At 39.4% G+C, this 23,780-nt stretch overlaps 1 protein-coding gene across 3 annotated transcripts in view; it reads right to left on the minus strand.

The window, feature by feature from the left end:
- Nucleotides 1–23,780, minus strand: part of LOC102899571 (transmembrane protein 180-like) — a 40,920-nt gene that overhangs the window by 14,578 nt on the left and 2,562 nt on the right. For 2 of the 3 annotated variants that reach the window (XM_006942236.4, XM_045048061.1), the window contains 5 exons: nt 21,652–21,826; nt 19,901–20,623; nt 9,547–9,701; nt 7,654–7,737; nt 3,158–3,280 (listed from right to left, as the gene is read on the minus strand). In XM_006942236.4, the coding sequence (XP_006942298.1) occupies nt 3,158–3,280; nt 7,654–7,737; nt 9,547–9,701; nt 19,901–20,623; nt 21,652–21,801 (1,235 nt within the window). In that variant the 5' untranslated portion in view covers nt 21,802–21,826. The remainder of the gene's footprint in view (nt 1–3,157; nt 3,281–7,653; nt 7,738–9,546; nt 9,702–19,900; nt 20,624–21,651; nt 21,827–23,780) is intronic. The other variant, XM_045048062.1, reaches the window with a different exon arrangement.

Below are 23,780 nucleotides of genomic sequence, written 5' to 3' on the forward strand. Positions count from 1 at the left end.
AAGACTTCCTATAAAGCTACAACAATCAAGATAGTATGGTATTGGCAAAATAAAAAATAGATCAATGCAATGCAACAGAGAGGCCAGAAATAGATCCACGTAAATATAATCAACTCATCTTTGACAAAGGTGCAAAGGTAATACAATACAGAAAAAAGTAGTCTTTTCAACAAATGGCTGGAACAACTGGATATCTACCTGTGTAAAATGAATCTAGACCTTGCACCTTTATAAAAATTAACTCACAACAGATCACAGACCTAAATGTAAAGTGCAGAACTATACAATTCCTAGAAGATAACACAGGAGAAAATCTGGGTGATTTGGGTATAGTGATGACTTTTCAGATACAACATGAAAGGCAAAACCTACGAAAGAGGTAATTGATAAATTGGACTTCATTAAAATTAAAAACTTCTGCTCTGCCAAAGACATTGTCAAGAGAATGAGAAGGGAGGCCACAGACTGAGAGAAAATATTTGCAAAAGGCATATCTGATAAAGGATTGTTATCCATAATATGCAAAGAAATACTAAAACTAGAGGCGCCTGGGTGGTTCCGTCGGCTAAGCATGCAACTTCAGCTAGGTCATGCTCTCACGGTTCGTGAGTTTGAGCCCCATGTCGGGCTCTGTGCTGACAGCTTGGAGCCTGGAGCCTGCTTCGGATTCTGTGTCTCTTTCTCTCTCTCTCTGCTCCTCCCCTACTTGTGCTCTGTATCTCTCAAAAATAAATAAATGTAAAAAAAAAAAAAAAAAAAAAGAAATCCTAAAACTCAGTAATAAGAAAATGAACAGCCTGATTAAAAAATGGGCAAAAGACCTGAACAGACACCTCACCAAAGACATGCAAATGGCAAATGAGGATATGAAAACATGTTCCACATCATAAGTCATTAGGAAACTGCAAATTAAAATGAGATAAACACCTGTTAAAATGGCTAAAGTCCAAAACACTGACAATACCAAATGCTGATAAGGATGTGGAGCAACAAGAACTCTTTATTTCTTTGCTGATGGGAATTCAAAATGGTACAGCCTCTTTCAAAAACAGTTTGGCTGTTTCTTACAACACTAAACATACTCTTATCACACAATTCAGCAATTGTGCTCCTTGGTATTTACCCAAAGGAATTGAAAGCTTATATACACACAAAAAGCTGCATATGGGTGTTTATAACAGCTCTATTCATAATTGCCAAAACTTGGAAGCAACCAGTGTCTTTCAGTAAGTGAATAGATAAATGAGGTGTACATCCAGACAATGGAATCAGTGCTAAGCCATGAAAAAACATGGAGGAAACCTAAATGCATATTACTAAAATTTAATCTATCTGAAAAGGCTACATACTATATGATTCCAACTATCTGACATTCTGAGAAAGGCAAATCATGGAGACAGTAAAAAGATCACAGGTTGTTGGGGTTAGGGGAGAGAGTAGGATGAAAAGGTAGAGCACAGAGGATTTTTAGGGCAGCAAATCTATTCTTTAGGATACTGTAATGGTGGATACATGTCATTACATGTTCATCCAAACCTACAGAATGTACAACACCAAGAGCAAACCCTAATGTAAATTATGGATTTTGGGTGATAATGATGTATCTATGTAGGTTCGTTGATTATAACCAGTGTAACACTCTGTTGATATAGGGAAGGCTGTACCTAGTGGAGGGCAGAGAATATACAGGAACTCTGTACTTCCTGTTCAATTTTCTTGTGATCCTAAAACTTCTTTAAAAAATAAAGCAAATAAATAAAAAATAAATCAATCCTCCACTGACTCACCACCACCAGAAATGTCATAGTGAAACCAAAGTAACAAAGCAGGGCTCTAAGGACCTACTAGACCTGACCTCCTCTCACTTACTCTGCTCCAGCCACACCAGCTTCCTTGTGAGATCTACAAAGCCAGGCATGGTACCTCTCCATTCCTTTGCACTTGCTGTGTTTTCTGCCAGGACCACTCTTGCCCCAGAGAGCTGCCATGGTGCCCTCCCACCTCCCTGCATTTATTCAAATGTCACCTCCTGGGGCCTTGCCCATCACACTAAAAATGCAGCTTTCCCCAACTCTTCTCATTCCCCTTCTTTCATTTTTCACCAAAGAACTTATTGCCAACTAACATAATATGTATTTTATTTAATTTTTTGTCTACCTGCCTCCCACTTAGAACTTAAGTTCTAGGAGGGAAGAGATTTCTGTTGTTTTGTTCCCTGCTGTTTGCTGCCCTATCACAGAACCTAGAACATGGTAGACTCTCAACGACGTTTGTTGAGTGAATAAATGAATAGCTTATTAAGAGTGCTCTCATGCGTCCAGACATTTGCCATGCTGTTTTATCTGCCTGGAATGATGTTCTTTAATGTTCAGGAGGAGAAATCCAACTTAGCATCCAAAACTCAGCTCAGAAACCCCGTTTCTCTGAGGTGCCCCCTGCCCCAGGCAGACCAAACAAAGTAGGAATTTCTTATCTGTATTACCACAGTGCCCCATTTTATGCTTCCAGTAGAGCCCTTATCACAGTGTTTTACAATCTGTGGGGCTCCTTAGAAGCTCCTTATTCATCTTGTATCTGCAGCACCCTGGTTTTTTTTTGTAGTTTATGGGGGTGGGGGGGACAGGCAAGGGGTGGGGAGGGGAGAGGAGGAGAGGAGAGGAGAGGAATGGAGAGGAGAGGAGAGGGGAGGGGAGAATCTTAAGCAGGATCCAAGCTCAGCACAGAGCCCAATGCAGGGCTCGATCCCACAACCATGGGATTATGACCTGAGCAGAAATCAAGAGTTGGACACTCAACTGACTGAGCCACTCAGATGCCCAGACCCCAGCACCTTTAAGCCTGGCAGGCCCTCAGAAACATTTGTGCAATGAAATAATAAATGAATGAATGACTTAGATAAAAGCAATCAATATGTAGCTTAGCGTGGATTATATAGATATTTGTAGTATAATTTGTAGTATAATTTGTAGAACACCCTTAAAGATACTCCTATGAAAATTCCTTTGATATTAATACCCTCTACTATAGCTTACTCAAAATCTATGAATTAATAACTAATAATATCCAAAGTCCAAGATAATTGCCTAGTAATCAATATAAAAGGCTGAGTTTGCTTTAATATTTCCTTTATATTATTTCAAAGGCATTTTTACTCTACCTTTTATCTGCGTTTCCATATCCATACTGTTTTAGCTTAGAGAGTATCATCATGGGAGCTAAAGACTGAGCAGGTTTGGTAAACAAAGCATTGATGCCAAAAACCATTGAGGAAAGGGGTGACCTGAAACAGACAAAGATAGCATGGGTCTGTATCACACAGAAATCAAGGAACTTTTTGTCAGTTAAGTCCTCCTTGACTGTAACTAGACAATAGAAATATATAGTAGTTATAGAATATTAACCTCTTAGTCATAGTGGTTATAAACTTAAAAGAACCAAACTCTTTCAGTGAAGAAATGGATCAAAGAGGAGACACAGCTAGACTCTTACATGCTCAATAATGAGAGCTATATGTGCCCTGTGCTGTTAAGTCATTTTTTCTTAATTTTTAAAGTTTATTTATTTATTTTGAAAGAGAGAGAGAGAGAGCTCGAGTTGGGGAGGGCAGAGAAAGAGGGAGAGAGAAAGAATCCCAAGCAGGCTCTGCACTGTCATGACAGTGCAGAGCCCGACACAGGGTTTGAACCTGTGAACCATGAGATCGTGACCTGATTTGGAATCAAGAGTTGGACATTTAACTGACTGAGACACCCAGGCGCCCCTGTGGTAAGTCATTTAAATCCCACCATAGCGGCACCTGGCTGGCTCTCTTGGTAGAGCATGTGACTCTTGAGCTCAGAGTCCTGAGTTTAAGCCCCACATTGGGCATGGCGCCTACTTAAAAAAAATGCAAACCTGTAAACTCCACAACAATCCTATGAGAAAGACATTGTCACTCCTGTTTTAGAGATGGGAGAATAGATTAACTTGTCCACAGTCACACAGCTAGTTAGTAGTAGAACTGGGATTCACACCTAAGTTTCTCAGCCCAGATTTCATTAAGGATTACTCAAATGAGCTCTAAGTGAGAATCCTGCCATATCATTTCTTTTTCAACGTTTATTTATTTTGGGGACAGAGAGAGAGAGAGCATGAACGGGGGAGGGGCAGAGAGAGAGGGAGACACAGAATCGGAACCAGGCTCCAGGCTCTGAGCCATCAGCCCAGAGCCTGACGCGGGGCTCGAACTCACGGACCGCGAGATCGTGACCTGGCTGAAGTCGGACGCTTAACCGACTGCGCCACCCAGGCGCCCCCTGCCATATCATTTTTGATAACTAAGTTATGTCATATAAAATAAACCTAAAAATCCAGTGCATTGACTGAATAAAGTGAAATCTTGTCGTATTTCAACTGTCGGTGGAAACCTCTCCAAGGAGGAGAAAGTGAAGAAAAAGCAAGAAAATGGAGAGGAGGAGAAAGAAAAAAAAGACAGGGAAGAAAGATGAGGCCAGAGAACTGGAGGAAGTCTGATTTGACAGGAAGAACTTGGGTTTCACTTCTAGTTCTTTAATCTGCTGGTTTTATTACCTTGGGCAAGCTGACCCCTCAAGAGTCTTAGTTTCCTGAAAATGAGGGTACTTCTGATTGTATGATGTAATACTATAATACAATTGCTGTCTGTCTCCCCGACTAGGCTGTCACTGCCACAAAGGGTGAAGGCTACATCTATTTTGGCTCATTGTATTAAGTTCTTATCTGACATGATCCGGAGGACAGTTGGCTAGAGCAAAACAATCCTTTTTATTTATTTTTTATTATTATTTTTTTTAGTTTTTAGAGAGAGACAGCACGTGTGCGTGGTGGAGAGGGGCAGAGGGAGAGTGAGAATCCCAAGCAGACTCCACACTCAGTGTGGAGCCCAATGTGGGGTTTGATACCTTGACCCTGGGACCATAACCTGAGCCAAAATCAAGAGTCAGGCGCTCAACTGACTGAGCCACCCAGGTGCCCCCAAAACAATCCTTTTCAGAAGAAGAGACATTAACCATTCTGTTTTAAGTGAAATGTACTCGTTCATCAATCTTTCCTTTGGGCTTTTCCTTTGAGTATGGGCCCACGGGTGGAAGTGCTATGCCATCATTCTCGCGAGGACAGTATCCATATTACATGATCTACAGTTTCTACTGTCAGTTATAGAGAGAACTACAGTTATTTATTAGGCAATCTGAGTACACAATAGCTTTAGGCTTTTATGAATTTCCCCCAAAACGTTTATAGTTCTCATTGCATCAGATCTGATAATATTTTTTTATACCTTGCCTTTGTCAGATCTTTATAAAGCATTCAACTTAGTTTTCACAGAAACAACTTTCATCTCACCCTTACAGTTCCTAAGTACTTTTTTTAAGTTTGTTTATTTATTTAGAGAGAGACAGAGACAGCACGAGTTGGGGAGGGGTAGAGAGAGAGACAGAATCCCGACCGGGCTCCATGCCAGTGCAGAGCCCAACTGAGCCACCCAGGTGCCCTGTAAATGTTGTCATTAAAATAACCATTGCAGCTGACATTAACAGATCTGAAATAAAAAGTACTAACTCCTGGTAAGGATACAACGTATGCCAGCAGAGAAGCACAGGTATCCCCCGGGGTAGCCACTGGTCAGGAGCATACAGCATGCCATATGCATAAGAGAGTATGTTTTAGGAGAGCCTGGCAGGCTCAGTCTGTGGAACATGTGACTCTTGACCTCAGGGTTGTGAGTCTGAGCCCCACGTTGGGTATAGAGATTACTTAAAAAATTAAAAATAAAAAAAAAAAGAGAGAAAAGTATGTTTTAGAGGGACTCTGTTACAAGGCCTCCTATATCATATCTCCAGTATTTACCACAGTGCCTGACACATTAGCAGGCAGCAACACATATTTATGGAGTGAGTAGTATCTACCACACAAGGCTGGTGTGAGACCTGCACGAGCAAAAGCCATATAATGTTTGCACACCTTGGAATGTGGTAAATGTTAGTGCCTTTTCCTTTCTGACTATTTGAGACATTTTATTTACTTGTATCCAGTTTCATTCAAAAAGAATTTGAGAGTTGTAAGATGTTTACTGAGGTTTCTTCTTTAAAAAAAAATTTTTTTTTAAATGTTTAGACAGAGAGAAAGAGCATGAGCGGAGGAGGGGGAGAGAGAGAGAGGGAGACACAGAATCCGAGGCGCTCCAGGCTCTGAGCTGTCATCACAGAGCCTGACACGGGGCTCAAACTCATGAGCTGTGAGATCATGACCTAAGCCAAAGTCAGATGCCCAACCAAGTGAGCCAGCCAGGCACCCCTCTTCTTTTTAAATTACTCATTCATTTTTTTAATGTTTATTTTTGAGAGAGAGAGAGAGAGACAGAGACAGAGCATGAGTCGGGGAGGGGCAGAGAGAGAGGAAGAGAGAATCCAAAGGAGGCTCCAGGCAACAAACTCTGAGCTGTCAGCACAGAGCCCAACTGGGGGCTCAAATTCAAACCGTGAGATCGTGACCTGAACCGAAGTTAGACACTTAACCAACTGAGCCACCCAGGCACCCCTTAAATTAGTCAATTAAAAAGAGTGGTTTGAGCCAGTCACTTTTCTAGAACTAGAGACACACAAGGAGAACGGTCCTGCACTGTAAGGAGCTCACCATCTTGCTTATCCTTCAAACATAACTTAGCAACAAAACCCTGAAACAGAAGAGGAATTATATAAAGAAGACATCAAGCAGTTTGACTGGCAAGGCTTTTCGCAGTATAGATTTCATTAAAAAAACAAAAACAAAAACAAAAAACAGATGCCATGTAGTCTAAGTGTTTCTACAGAGCTAATAAAGAATGTACCTGTGGGGCACCTGGGTGGCTCAGTTGGTTAAGCATCAGACTCTTGAGATCAGCTCAGGTCGTGATCTCTTGGTTGTGAGATCAAGCCCCGCATTGGGCTCTGCAATGAGCCTGAAGCCTACTTGGGATTCTCTCTCTCCCTCTTTCTCTACCTCTCCCACGTTTGCACATATGCACACATGCACATACATGCGCGCGCTCTCTCTCTCTCTCTCTCTCAAAATAAATATTTAAAAAAAGGACATACCTGTGTTAAAATAACACGGGTATTCCTCTCTAATCTGTAAAACAGGGCACAGATAAGAAAACATTTACCAGTCAAGTGAATTTTATAGCTGATGTAAAAAGCTTATAACCACACCAAAGAACAAAACCTCTCATCAGCAGCCCCTTATACTTTTTCAAGTAAAAAAAAGATAAGATTTTTAATCATTAAGTTTAATTCTTGCAATGTCACAGAGAAAAGGTCATTTTGCCTTCGACATCCAGTGTAATAAGGCGTACTGCAATACGTAGAACATAAAGCTATCTGAGATTTCACTTTGGTTTTGGAGATCTAATCCTGTCATAGCATTGGCTGTGTGAACCTGCCGTATAAAAAATTATGATGCCCTTTCAGAAACAGGGAAAAGTTGCCCAGGGCAAACAATTATGAATATCCTATTATGTTCTGCTCTCTAATTCCCAGTGATGCTCTTATGATCATCTCTTAGATAGATGATTTGTAGTGGAAATATAAAAGGCAGACTCTTACAGGTCCTGCCTCCATGTGATATTGTTACGGCTGATATTTGAATAAATGTACTTACTGCCGATTGAACTTCAGTAAATCTGCATCCACCATGTCAGCTAGTGGCAGGTTAAACAAACAGAAAGAAGCTTGCACAATTACCCTAGAAACAATTTTAAAATATACATATAAAATACACATATAACTAGGAGGCACAGATTTTCTTTTTAAAAACCAAACATCAAATGAAAGTTGAAATTTTGTTTATAAGAAGGAAAAATGAAATAATGTACAGTTGATTCTTTTTTTTTTTTTCCAACGTTTTTATTTATTTTTGGGACAGAGAGAGACAGAGCATGAACGGGGGAGGGGCAGAGAGAAAGGGAGACACAGAATCGGAAACAGGCTCCAGGCTCCGAGCCGTCAGCCCAGAGCCTGATGCGGGGCTCGAACTCACGGACCGCGAGATCGTGACCTGGCTGAAGTCGGACGCTTAACCGACTGCGCCACCCAGGCGCCCCTGTACAGTTGATTCTTGATTAACACAGAGGTTCGGGGTGCTAACCTCCCAGGCAGTGGGAAATTCACATATACCTTATGCCTCCCCTCAAATTTAACTACTAATAGCCTACTGTTGACCAGAAGCTTTACTGATAGCATAAACAGTTGATTAACACATATTTTGTATATTCTATGTATTATATAAAGTAAGCTAGAGAAAAGAAAGTGTTAATAAGAAAATCATCATGGGGCACGTGGGTGGCTTAGTTGATTAAGTGATCAACTATTGATTTCGGCTCAGGTCATGATTTCACGGTTCGTGAAACTGAGCCCCGCATTAATATCCATGTTGACATCGCAGAGCCTGCTTGGGATTTGGGATTTTCTCTCTGCCTCTCTCTGACCCTTCCCTGTTCGTTCGTTCATTCATTCTCTCTCTCTCTCTCTCTCTCTCTCTCTCTCTCAAAATAAATACATTTAAACAAAAAAAGAAAAGAAACACCAGGAAAGAGCCAGGCAAGAAATGGTGAAGAGCTTTCCAGACACAGAATGCTACATGTTAGATATGAGGTGCCTACACTACAAAGTATTCCTGTTTGGTGTGGAGTACAGAAGAACTAGAAGAGTGATATGAGGATGAAGAAGTAAACAGAGACTATATAACAAAAGACCTCATATGTCATCATTTTATGATATAAATCTTAAAAGCAGTAAGAAGGTACTTAAGATCATTAAGGAATGACATGTTACTGTAGGAACAATGTGGACGAAGGTGTTGGGAGGACTGGAGACTAGAGACAAGGGAACCATATGGGAGGCCAGATACTACTCCATGTGAGAGATGATGAGGACCTGAGCTAATGGAAGCAGAGAAGGGATGGATTCAGGACGTATCAGGACTAATAACTGGTAGCCTATTGGACACAGGTGACAGAGAAGAAAGAGAAGACAAAGACAAAGTCTCTGACTTGGACATCTAGACAGATGGTAGAGCTGTTTTCCAAGATGGGGGACAAAGGCAAAGAACAACAGGCAAAGAGAGAGAGAGCAAGCGGGGAAGGAGCAGAGGGAGAGGAAGAGTGAATCCTAAGCAGGCTCCATACCCATTGAGGAGCCCAATGCAGGCTCAATCTCACAACCAAGAGATCATGACCTGAGCCAAAATCAGGAGTTAGACACTTAACCAACTGAGCCACCCAGGCGCCCCATGGGGTCAAATCTTTATTTGGCAGCAACATTTACTAAATGATGCACTTTAATAGGTTAAAAAGAGGAACATAACTTTACTACAAAATCTAATGTATGAAATCTCTCCAAAAAAGAAACTGTGAACATTCAGTTTGCCAGAAAGGTACAATGATTGCCTAGAAATGAATATTCAACACAGTTCAGATAAAAAATGTTGCACTGCTTGAAAGTGTAAATGGCAAGACCTAGTGTAATTTTGGGACTGGCATTTGGATTTACTTACATGATAATAGTGAGATAAAGAGCCAAAAGGTAATAGTATTGCTGTCCAAGAAGTGACATGACAATGGAGGCTGTTCCTTCTAGGTAGAAAGAAATTAAGATAATTTTATAGTAACCAAACTTCTTCAGCCAGGACTGACTGATAAGTACAAGGCACTGAAAAGGAAACAGAGACATCGTATTAAGATGGACCACCATTAATTATGCTTGCTCTTGCTGGCGACAAAATAAATGTGCTCAGCAGAAAACACATTTGCTTCTGAACTATAATAGCAGCTGAAACACACAAGTAATACTGTCTATTGTGGCTAGAAATGTTGTGACCCATGTATATCCGTTGAAAATTGACTAAGGATAGTAATATTCCATAATAACAAAGAAACAGCTATTATTTCCTTTAAAGTGAACAAACCAGGAAATGGTTTCCTACATTTTTATTTTCACACTATTATGAATAAATTTTACCAAAACCAACCATATGAAAGAATCCATTGCTTAGAAACAGTCAGCATTGCTTTATGGTGATGTGAAAGGTGCAACTAAAATCTACTATAAATCCAGATTTTAAAATTTGGGATTGGGGCACCTGGGTGACTCCGTCGGTTAAGTGCCCAACTTCAGCTCACGTCATGATCTCATAGTTCACGAGTTCAAGCCCCATTTTGGGCTCTGTGCTAACAGCTCAGAGCCTGGAGCCTGCTTCAGATTCTGTGTCTCCTTCTCTCTCTGCCCCTCCCCTGTTCACTCTCTGTCTCTGTCTCTCTCTCAAAACTAAATAAACATTAAATTAATTAATTAATTAAAACAAAATTTGGGGTTAAAGCCCAGAATTCACCTAGCACACAGTAGGTAAAACAAATATTTATTGAATAAGTGACTATACATTTCACTATTCTTACTGTAATCTATCTGAAATGTACTTTTTATACTAAAATCAAGTTTATGATTCTATCCACATTTCTTTGGGTTTTGTTTCCTGTCTTATCTTACAAATTTTATAATTCTAATAGATTCATGTTGAGGGCTCAGGCTTACATTTTTTCTGTGCATTTCATGCTATCAGTGAAGAAGTTCATTGTTCTAGAGTGAAAAGTTTTTGCTAAATATACATATTACATTAACAAAGATTAGAAGATACTCTTTGTCTTCAATTAAAAAGTATATTGTTTAGCCCTGAAAAGTTTTCATTAACCAAATGTACATACATTACAATTACAAGAGAATTCTGAGTGATGCAAGTAGAATGCAAATGTGCTATAATAAACAAAAGGGTTCTTTCCCCTAACATTTTGGCTTACTTCTCTACTTTCAAGAACAAGAACTCCTTTTCTGGATATTAAAAACAATGGGTCAGGGACTGATGTGATCCATGGCATTTCTTAGAGTTCTGTAAGAGTGAGTACATAGAACACCCCAGCAGTATAATATCATTATATTCCTCCACATGATGATAATATTCAATAATTTCAATATTTCAATAATATTTCGATAATTTCAATACACAATATTGAATAATATTCAATATTTCTACATATTGAAATGAAGCTTCTTGTTCTCACCCTCTAACACATAAACATAAAATACAAGAAATTAATGATAACGTAAGGAATGTATGGCAGAGTAGAAAGTGCAAGATTTTGAAATCAGATGTCCCTCGGTTTGAATTCCAGCTGTGCCACTGTGCCAGTTGTGTGGCCAAGGACAAGTTACTTTACCTAAGGAGCATTTCATCCAACTAACACTCTCTCTGTGTGTTTCTACCTCCCACTGTCTCTCGTTCTGTCTCTGACTCTCTCATCTATAGCACACACTCAACATATAAGGTACTCAATTGTTAGTTATTATGATGATGTCCAATGTATAAAAAGATATGAGCCAATGATAAAAATGATGAAAGATACCACTTTTTCATTTATTAAAATAAAGTGTTCACAAACTGAGGATTTTGGCTCTCCATTCATGTTTATTGAGTAGGAGTTTGTGAATAGTGAATCTCAGCATGAATGTTGGCAACCTGTGCCAAAGAAGCCCAAATCAAAACAGATAAGGTCAGTGTGTGCTTGCGGTGAAAACTGAATAAATATTTGCTGCACGGAGTCTTAATGATAAGAGCTAACATTTCTAGAGTGTTTAGTTTGTGCCAGGAACCATTTTAAGTACTTTGTGTATTTTGATTCATTTAATCCTCATAATTATTCTATTAGTTAGGCACAATTTTTTTTATTCTAATTTTACAGATGAGGAAACTGAGACACAGAACTGTTGAGTAACTTGCCCAGGCTCACACAGCAAGAGACTCCCCTGTGGCAGACTCTATGCACTTAACCCATTTACTATCCTGCCTCTCTGATAGGAGTGGGATGTGGAAGATCTCAGACCTGTTGTTGTTGCTGTTGTTATAATAGTAATGGTGATGATAAATATAATTATAGTTATTATTTATTAATAATAAATATAATAATTATTACAATTACTATTTTAGAGAGAGAGAGAGCACGAGCAGGGGAGAGGGGCAGAGGGAGAGAGAGAAACAATCTTAAGCAGGATCCACGCTCAGCATGGAGCCTGACTCAGGGCTCAATCCCATGACCCTGAAATCTGACCTGAGCCAAAATCGAGTGGAACACTCAACTGACTGAGCCACCCAGACACCCTGTCACAGACTTATTAAAACAGTTATTAGAATGGAATACTATTTGGCAATGAGAAAGAATGAAATACGGCCTTTTCTAGCAACGTAGATGGAACTGGAGAGTGTTATGCTAAGTGAAATAAGTCATACAGAGAAAGACAGATACCATATATTTTCACTCTTATGTGTATCGTGAGAAACTTAACTGAAGACCATGGGGGAGGGGAAGGGGAAAAAAAAAGTTAGGGAGGAAGCCAAACCATAAGAGACTCTTAAAAACTGAGAATAAACTTAGGGTTGATGGGGGGTGGGAGGGAGGGGAGGGTGGGTGAGGGGTATTGAGGAGGGCACCTGTTGGGATGAGTGCTGGGTGTTGTATGGAAACCAATTTGACAATAAATTTTATATTAAAAAAAAAACAGTTGTTAGAATAAGCACTTGTTCATGCTTTTCTCCTTTCACTTATACAACTCCTCCAAAAGAAGGCCTCTGAAAAGACAGCCTGAGAAAATGAAAACATGGTGCTTATCCTTCATGACTATACCCAACAGTTAAAGTGACTTAGCCAAAAATAACAAATAAGCTATCATTTTTTTTTCTTTTTATTCCAATAATTTATGTGAATGCCACTTGTCTGGATATTAGGAATACACTTAAAGCAATTTTGGGCTTCCACTTTATAATGATTTTTTTTTGTTAAGATCAACAGAAATTCATGTTAGTGTTGAGGGTTTGAGAAAAAAGATTGTGGAAATCTTTTGACCATGTTCTCTTAAAATGTAATAGCCAAGATGAAGAAGTCATGGGTATAAAAGGTGCAGCATAGAGAATATAGTCAATGGTACTGTGATAGCATTGTATGGTGGCAGATGGTAAGCCACACTTGCGGTGAGCAGAGCATAACATATAGAATAGACTTGTCCAAGCACTACGTTGTACACCTGAAACCAATGTAACACTGTGTGTCAGCTATACTTCAATAAATAGTTTAAACTTTTATAGCCAAGAGAGACTAAGAGAAAATACTTGCTGAACATACATCCAACAAAAGACTTGTATCTAGAGTATATAAAGAACTCATATAATTCAGTAATATGATAACAAACAGCTTGATTAAAACATAGGCGGGGGTGCCTGGGTGGCTCCAGTCAGTTAAGCGTCCGACTTCAGCTCAAGCCATGATTTCACTGTTCGTGAGTTGAAGCCCTGCGTCGGGCTCGCTGCTGTCAGTGCGGAGCCTGTTTTGGATGCTCTGTCTCCCTCTCTCTCTGCCCCTCACCTGAGTTGTCTTTCTCTCTCTCCCTCAGAAATAAACATTGAAAAAAATTTTTTAAATAGGCAAAAGATCTGAATCACCTGAATTCACCAAAAAGCCAAATGGATGGCACATGAAAAGATGCACTAATAATATCATTAGTAGTCATTAGGAAAATGTAAATCAAAACCATAATAAAATACTATTACACACATACTAGTATGACTAAAACTAAAAAGACTGATCATAAACATTGGCAAGAATGTTGAACAACTGGAACACTTTTACACTACTGGTAGGAATGTAATCTGGAAAACACTTCAGCAGTGTTTTTATGTTTTTTAAACATTTTTTTTCTGGAAAGTTTTTTTTTTTAAGTTTTATTTAAGTGATCTCTACACCCAATATGGGGCTCAAACTTAATTGGAGATCAAGAGTCCCACACTCTTCTAACTGAGCCAGCCAGCACCCCAGTGTTTTTATTTTATTATTATTATTTTTTAAGGCAGGATTCACGCCCAGTGCAGAGCCCAATGCAGGGCTTGAACTCACAACCCTGAGATCAAGACCTGAGCTTAGATCAAGAGTCAGATGCTTAACTGACTGAGCCACCCAGGAGCCCCTATTTTAGCAGTGTTTTTAAAAGTTAAAACACACGGGGCAGCTGGATGGCTCAGTTGGTTGAGCGTCCAACTTTGGCTCAGGTCATGATCTGGTGGTTCAATTACAGAACACTGATGTAATTTACCCCAACACAGCTATTTTTAAAAAGTAGATTTATATATGACATGGAAATTTGCATAACTTATTAAATTTAAAAAGCAGTATACAAAAAATTCATGGATGTTTCAATAGTGTATGAATCTTTACAGCAAATATGTATTACTTTTGTTAAAAAAAATAAAGAAAAAAGTTATGGTTTTCTCAGAAGCACAGTAGCCCTTCATTCCATCAGAATTCAACCATCTGGCAATCTCTACCCAGAACATGTCTATGAGCTAAAAGGAAACAAAAAACATTTATGGGAATCACCAGAATAAAGCCACTAAATCCATGCACTTAATAAAGCTCATGTACTTTGTTCTGAAAGAGCCCCTCAAGTCTTCACTAAAAATCTATCTAAATATTTAGGAATAAATTTAACAAGGAAGGGGAAAATTCATCCTCTGAAAGCTACAAAACATTGTTGAAAGAAATTTTAAAAGATTGAAATAGATGGAAAATACTCTATGTGTCAGAAGATTTAACATTGCTAAGATAGCAATACTACCCAAACTGATCTACAGATTCAGTGCAATCTCTATCAGCATCCAATCTGTCTTCTTTGTAGAAGCTGACAGGCTGATTCTAACATTCACATGGACTCCAAAAGACCCTGAATAGCCAAAGCAATCCTGAAGAGAAAAGGAAAGCTGGAGGCGCCTGGGTGGCGCAGTCGGTTAAGCGTCCGACTTCAGCCAGGTCACGATCTCACGGTCCGGGAGTTCGAGCCCCGCGTCAGGCTCTGGGCTGATGGCTCAGAGCCTGGAGCCTGTTTCCGATTCTGTGTCTCCCTCTCTCTGCCCCTCCCCCGTTCATGCTCTGTCTCTCTCTGTCCCAAAAATAAATAAAAAACGTTGAAAAAAAATTTAAAGTCCTATGCTTTTGGGGCGCCTGGGTGGCGCAGTCGGTTAAGCGTCCGACTTCAGCCAGGTCACGATCTCGCGGTCCGGGAGTTCGAGCCCCGCGTCGGGCTCTGGGCTGATGGCTCAGAGCCTGGAGCCTGTTTCCGATTCTGTGTCTCCCTCTCTCTCTGCCCCTCCCCCGTTCATGCTCTGTCTCTCTCTGTACCAAAAATAAATAAACGTTGAAAAAAAAAATTAAAAAAAAAGAAAAGGAAAGCTGGAGGCATCATGATTCAGGACTCCAAGCTGTATTACAAAGCTGTAGTCATCAAGAAAGTATGGTACTGGCACAAAAACAGACACATAGATCAATGGAACCCAGATAAGGGCCCACAACTATATGATCAACAAATCTTTCACAAAGCAGAAAAGAACATCCAATGGAAAAAAGACAGTCTCTTCAACAAATGGTGTTGGGAAAACTGGACAGCAACATGCAGAATGAAACTCTACCACTTTCTTATACCACACACAAAAATAAATTCAAAATGGATGAAAGACCTAAATGTGAGACAAGAAACCATCAAAATCCTAGAGGATAAAACAGGCAGCAACCTCTTTGACCTCAGCTGGAGAAACTTCTTACTAGACATGTCACCAGAGGCAAGGGAAACAAAAGCAAAAATGAACTATTGGGACTTCATCAAGATAAAAGCTTCTGCACAGTGAAGGAAACAATAAAAAAAAAAAAAAAAAAGCTAAAAGGCAGCCTGTGGAACAGGAGGAGATATTTGCAAATGACATATCTGATAAATATATAATTTATCCAAAATATATAAGGAATTTATGAAATTCAACACCCAAAAAACAACCCTGTTAAGGAAATGGGCAGAACATAAAGAGACACTTTTCTAAAGAAGACATCCAGATAGCTAACAGACACATGAAAAGATGTTCAGCATCACTCATCATCAGGGAAATACAAATCAAAACCTCATGAGATACCACCTCACACCTGTCAGAATGGCTAAAATTAACAACTCAGGCAACAACAAGTGTTGGTGAGAGTGTGGAGAAAAGAAAATCCTCTTACACTGTTGGTGGGAATGCAAACCGTTGCAGCCACTCTGGAAAACAGTATGGAGATTCCTCAAAAAGTTAAAGATAGAACTACCCTAGGACTCAGCAATTGCACTACTCGGTATTTACCCAAAGGATACAAAAATACAGATTCAGAGGGGTACATCTACCCCAATGTTTACAGCAGCATTTACCAACAATAGCCAAACTATGGAAAGAGCCTAAATGCCCATTGACTGATGAATGGATAAAGAAGATGTGGTGTGTATGTATGTATGTGTGTGTGTGTGTGTGTGTGTGTGTGTATATATATATATATATATATATATATATATATATATGTAATTGAATGTTAGTCAGCCATTAAACGGAATGAAATCTTGCCATTTGCAACGACATGGATGGAGCCAGAGTGTATTATGCTAAGTGAACTAAGGCAGAGAAAGACAACTATCATATGATTTCACTCATATGTGGAATTTAAGAAACAAAACAAATGAACACAGGGGAAGGGGGGAAAAGAGAAAAAAGAAAAGAGAGAGAAACTGTAAGAGACTATGATAGAGAACAAACTGAGAATTGATGGAGGGAGGAGGGTGGGGGGTAGGCTAAATGAGTGATGGATATTAAGGAGGGCACTTGTGTGAACACTGGATATTAATATATCAGTGGTAAATCACTAAATTCTACTCCTGAAAACAATATTACACTACATGTTAACTAACCATAATTTAAATAAAAATTAGAAAAAAAAGTAATAAAATTCATATGGATTTGCAAGGTACCCAGAATAGTCAAAACAATCTTTAAACTTTTTTTTTTTAATTTTAGAAAGAGGGGAGGGGACAGAGGGCGAGAGAGAGGGAGAGGGAGAGGGGGGGAGAGAGAGAGAGAAAGAATCCAAAGCAGGCTTCAGTGCAGAGCCCAATGCGGGGCTCAATCCCATGACCCTGGGATCATGACCTTAGCTTAAATCGAGAGCTGGACACTCAACTGACTGAGCCGCTCAGGCGCTCCTATTTTTATTTTGAGAGATAGGGAGAGAGAGAGAGAGAGAGAGAGAGCATCAGATGGGAAGAGGAGCAGAGTGAGAGAACAAATCTTAAGCAGACTCCACTCAGCACAGAGCCCGACACCGGGCTTGATCCCATGACCTGGGAATCATGACTTGAGCTGAAATCAAGAGTAAGATGCTCAACCAACTGAGCCACCCAGGCACCCCATATCTACTCTTTATTTATTTGTTTGTTTGTTTTCTATTTTTTAATGTTTATTTATTTTTGAGAGAGAAAGACAGAGCACAAGCTGGGGAGGGGCAGAGAGAGAGGGGGTAGACAGAATCTGAAGTAGGCTCCAGGCTCCTATCTGTCAGCACAGAGCATGACTTGGGGCTCGAACCTACAAGCTGTGAGATCATGACCTGAGCCAAAATGGGACGCTTAACCAGCTGAGCCACCCAGGCGCCTCTCTACTCTTTTTAATTTTTTATTAAAAAATTTTTTTAACATATATTCATTTTTGAGAGAGAGAGGCAGAGCACGAGCAGAGGAAGGACAGAGAGAGAGAGGGAGGCACAGAATCTGAAGCAGGCTCCAGGCTCTGAGCTGTCAGGCAGCACAGAGCCAGATGAGGGGCTCGAACTCACGCACAATGAGATCGTGACCTGAGCTAAAGTCGGACATTTAACCGGCTGAGCCACCCAGGTACCCCAACTCTTTTTATTTTTAACATAAGAGTTTAACAAACTTTTTTCTACTTTGAGGAGATACTATAGGCAAATACATGATTAAAAGTGGGAAGATATATATATATATATACATATATATATACATGTATATATATAATATACATATATATATACATATATACATATATATGTATGTATACATATATATATATAATATTTTATGTATTTTAGAATCTGATAAAGCAGAGATAGGAACCCAAACAGCTCCCCATCCTAGGTCATTGAACATAGGAACAAACAGACAAACGTCAGACTGTCCTGAAGGAATAGCATCATTTCAATATACATACCCAGTATCAGGGACTATTCTGATAAGCCAAAAATGATACTCTATTTGGTATACTCTGCTAAGTAAACCATGTAAATACAGTACATTTTAGAGAGAGAATCTAAACATGCACAACTCTAAAAGCAGATACCTCTGAACATCCCTTTTGTCATCTGTAAGGATAAGAAGAGTCTTTCCTTTGAAGGGGTTGTGAGGATTAGGTGAGGTAATGTATGCAAGGTGCTTGGCATAGTTCATGGCACATGGTAAGCACCCAGTATGACTTTCCATTATTATGATGTATACAGTAACCAAACTATGACAAAGGCCTGGAGCTAATGGTGGAAAAGACAAATTGCATTCTGTAAAGTCTGCATAAGGAAGCATGTCAACACTTAAAATATTTTAGAACTATTTCTATCTAACATGGTTTAAATATTTTTGAAGCCAGATAAACGTGTAAACAGTAAAAACTCATCTATCTAGAATGACTTATTCTCTAAATAATGAATTTTACTTATTTAATTATGAAAATAAGAATCATAGGCTACATTAAGTCATATTTTGGGGTGACATATTTAGGTGAAAGAAAGCAATATGATTCATCAACTCTCTAAATGCTGTAAAAAAAACAAACAGCAGGCTGGTTTATTTTTTGAAGGAGGACATACCTTTTCCAGTAATGGTCATGAGCATGGAATTTTAATAATGCTTTGGAATTCTAGGACTCAGTCTTCTAGCCAAGTGTTTTGAAACCTGGCTTCAAGAATTCTTTTTTAAATAAAAAAAAATTATTTTAGAGAGGGAGAGAGACAGTGTGAGCTGGAGAGTGGGTGGGACAAAGGGAGAGAGAGAGAATGGCAAACAGACTCCATGCAAAGCGCAGAGCCCAACGCAGGGCTCCACGTGGGGCTCGATCCCATGATCCTGGGATTACGACCAGAGCCAAAATCAAAAGTCGGACACTGAACCAACTGAGCCACACGGGAGCCCCAAGAATTCTTGATCAAGTAACTTTCTTCCTTATAATGGTTACAGGAACGTTAACTGCCCCGGTAAAGCAAAACTGCCATTTATTTCCCTCCATATCTCTGCTAAGGTTTAAGTGAGAAAGTTCAGAAGAACAAAATTCAAACGCTAAGATGTTTCAATTATCATGTCAGTCAGCTCTCATTGGGTTCGCTTTTCTTTTTCCCTTTCACTTCTTATTTCCATTATGTTTCTACTGAAACATAATATCTGGGGCTCTGAATCTTTGGGTCTCTTTTTTTTTTTTTTTAATTTTTTTTTTCAACGTTTATTTATTTTTGGTACAGAGAGAGACAGAGCATGAACGGGGGAGGGGCAGAGAGAGAGGGAGACACAGAATCGGAAACAGGCTCCAGGCTCTGAGCCATCAGCCCAGAGCCTGACGCGGGGCTCGAACTCACGAACCGCGAGATCGTGACCTGGCTGAAGTCAGACGCTTAACCGACTGCGCCACCCAGGCGCCCCTTTGGGTCTCTTTTTTATTGAAGTACGTTTGACACACAATGTTACACTATTTACAGGTGATTGGATAAGTCTGTATGTTATACTATGCTCAGTGCCAGAGTAGCTACCATCTGCCACCACACATTATTGCAGTATCATTGACTATATTCTCTTTGGGTCTCTTATGTGCATCATTTTGTCAAACTACTGACATAATCAGGCTTTTAATTTCCTCAGCCAGGTGAGAGTTAGACCTCTAATCCCCGTAGGAAGATAAAGGAAGAATCATCACATACCTGTGGGCAAATAAAGCCTACCCCATACATGATGCTCCTTAGGAAAGAAGGAAGAACGTCCTCGGGAATGAGATTATCTGCAAAGATCATCATGAAGTTTTTGAAGAAAGTTAAATGGAAGACTTGGAAGAAACTCATTATCAGAAAAAGGCAAAAGTTTTTCTGGGTCAAGAGCTGTCTCATCAATGAGACGATGGAGGTCCAGGGGAGATCCTGTTCACTTTCGGAGAAGAGGTTTTCCTCGGGGCTTCTTTTCGGTCCCAAGTGACTCATGCGGTACATGCCAGTGTAAAGGCTGGCAGTGGCAAGAATGGCAATGAGCACAGCGAAGGCCTGAAAATTGAAGAAAATTTCCATGTTATCAGAGATGAGGCCACCAAAGAGGATGCTGGTGGATCCTACTAGTGATGCCACTTGGTTAATTTTAATAAGCTGAAGCCGACTGTCATGTCTAGTGAAAATCTCTGCAAACAGCATACACTGGGCTTGCTGAACGAAGGTAAGCGTGCTATCAAAAGCACATAGCGATACCACCGGATGAAGTCCACTCAGCCAGTCACCTTCGTGATAGTATTTCCAAGGGAACCAAGGAAGCAGGAAGGCTATCGAATACAAAGGGGCACCATACAACACAGAACTATGACGACCGGAACAGCAGTCAGCCTGAGAGTTGTGAAAATACCCAGTCAGGTCATTAAGAGCATTCCAGATCATTAAAATCATCTAGGAGAAAAAACAAACAAACACAGGGATTATTTTAGTGTGGTTTATCCTGGTGAAAATGACTCCTGAATTTTTATTTAATGTAAAGTAACCAAAACTATCCATAAAAAACAGAAAACAAAAAACAAAACAAACAAAAACAAAAACAAAAACCACCACCACACACACTCAAAACCCTCATTGCTTTCAGGACCAGCAGGGGGCATATATCCTATAGTATCAATAATAATAACAGCTCATGCTACTCCAAAAGCCAATGTGCATTCACTTTGTATTTAGGCATTGTACAAATACTTTCATGAATTAATTCATTAAATCCTTAAAATAATCCTATGAAGCAGGTACTGTTATTATTATCCCTACTTTACAATGAAGAAACTGATGGCCAGAGAAGTTAATCAATTTGCTTACCTGATAAATGACAGAGCCAGGGGCTGAGCCAAGGCAGATGACCCCAGAATCTGTGCTTTCAATCATTACGTTAGACTGCTTCCCCACAAGGCACTCAGGGCCATGCCTCTGCAGGGAATGATGGCCCGTATATATACCATGGCATAGTTTTACATAATTTCATTAGGAAAAGTTAAAATACCAATGTTTACCATTGCAAAATGCCAAAAACACTAATTAAGTAATAAAGGAGTAACATTATAAAATATAAAGGTTTTTAAGGGCATTAACTTTATCTACCCTGACCACATAATTGGTAATGAGTTACAGCATAATTTGTGATTACCATGGACCTTTTCAAGATAGAGTGTCTTAATAATAATTCTAATTGTCCCGTATAAGTGAATTTTCCAAATAACCAAAGCTTACCCTTTAAATTCTAAAGCTTTAAGGTTTTAAGTGGCAATCTTTTAATAATTTCTTTGCCCTCAAGCAGAGGATCTTGGACATGGATAACCTTTTCTTAAAAACTCTTCCAGCTGTGTGAAGAATTAGCTCTTTGGGAAATTACAATAACATATAACTATGGGGAAAGAGAAACTGTCCTAGGTGAACAGATAATAAGGGCTCCATCTCACCTGGGCTTGGTAAAAAGCCACTTCTGAAATCTTGTACATATGTAAAAACAGCTTCACATAGTAGAAACTGAAGACAGAATTTAGTATTTCAGTCCCTAATGTTATCATAGCATATGCCCAAGCAATGGGTTTGATACTTAAAAGTTTCATTTTCCACGCAAAGGAATTCTTCCTCCTTTTGTTTAAAAAAAAAAAAAGGATAAGGGTTAAAATCCACTATTTGCATATAATAGCTGATGGGTGGCAAAATTCCTCTGAACACTAGCTTAATTTTAATTAAGAATCCCAAACCACTAGCTGTGCATATGTCATCAGATTTAACACTTAACTTTCTTATCCATTCACTCAACCTTTTTTGAGAAGTTGACAGGAACCCTAATTTGCATACAGTGTGACTCTGCTTATATATATATATATATATATATACACACACACACACAATATATATATACTGAGTACAATATATATGCACAATATATATTCAGTACAATATATACATATATGCACAATATATATTGAATGAATATATATTCATATATATTCATATATATATGTATATATATATATATATATATATATATATATATATATGGCTTGAACCTATGACCTCAAGATCAAGAGTCACATGCTCCTCCAATTGAGCCAGCCAGGCCCATGCCAGTGAACGTATTTTTATGAACTCTTCCAAGTTATCCAAGTGAGATTTATCCATGAGTTTGGATAAATCCCCAGAGGGATGTGTTTATGTCATTATTATCCTCCCTACTTGGGAGGGTGCAACAGAAAAGGAATGATGAGGTGACATCCCTTAGCTAAAGTCAGAAGGAATAGAACCCTTCATCTTAATATAAAGCTGACCATTCAGTGGTTACAGACTTGCATTGGAATATTTATGGTCTTCTCCTGGAATATTATTGGTCTTCTCCTGACAGACTATATAACTTTGGCCCAAAGGACATATCTAAGATGGCTATAGAAATAACACATTCTGGGGGTGCCTGCGTGGCTCAGTCGGTTGAGGGTCTGACTCCGGCTCAGGTCATGATCTCACGGTTTGTGGGTTCAAGCCCCGCGTGGGCTCTGTGCTGACAGCCTGGAGCCTGCTTCGGATTCTGTGTCTCCCTGCCTCTCTGTCCCTCCCCCACCCTCACTTTGTCTCACTCTGTCTCTCAAAAATAAATAAATGTAAAAAACAATTTTTTTTAAAAAAGAACACATTCTGGTCTTTGCTCTAATGTAGGTACTCCTCTTAAATCTGGCCTATTGTCTTACCCTTTCAATGACTTGATTTATCCAACGGGAAAATAGGAAAAGGTTAACCAAGCAAGAGGTAAGTACAGATCCATCTTTTAATCCTGACTATAATTTAAGACAATGCCATGATTTTTCTGTTTTATCCCTTTCTTACTGGAATATTTGGCCAGGTCTCCACAATCTTACTGAATCACAAAACAGACAAATATTCAGATAACTCAACAGATGTTACTTGCTTAGATAATCCTTGGGAATTAAGCAGACACTGCAGTCTATATTATCCAATCTCTTAGGGAAGGAGAAGGCAAGCTAGAAGCAGGGTTCAAATGACCAAAATATCTAAGTCTCTGAGCTTCACTTTGCGTTGGGTAGATCCAAGAATGATTGTGATTCTATGGGAAGTAGGGCCCTACAATTAAAAGGGGTTATTGAGGTACCTGGGTGGCTCAGTTGGTTGGGTGTCTGACCTCGGCTCAGGTCATGATCTCACGGTTTGTGGGTTCGAGCCCCATGTCAGGCTCTGTGCTGACAGCTCAGAGCCTGGAGCCTGCTTTAGATTCTGTGTCTCCTTCTGTCTCTCTGCCCCTCCCCCACCCGTGCTCACTCTCTCTCTCTCTCTCTCTGTCTCTCAAAAATAAATGAATGTAAAAAAAAATTTTTAAGGGGTTATTAAACCCATATGCAGACCAAGCATTGTCTATAGACTGAATAAAGAATATTTTGCTCATATGTGCACTAGTATTCTTTAAATGTTTCTGCTGTAACGATTCCACCTGAAGTTTTTTGTTGTTGTCATTATGCAGTGCTAAAACACTTGAAAAGTACAAGTACTATTACGTGGAGGTCAGCCAACATTTTTGGCTTTAAACACAATT

Source organism: Felis catus, chromosome E3 (assembly GCF_018350175.1).
Source record: "Felis catus isolate Fca126 chromosome E3, F.catus_Fca126_mat1.0, whole genome shotgun sequence".
In the NCBI taxonomy this organism is placed as follows: Eukaryota; Metazoa; Chordata; class Mammalia; order Carnivora; family Felidae; genus Felis; species Felis catus.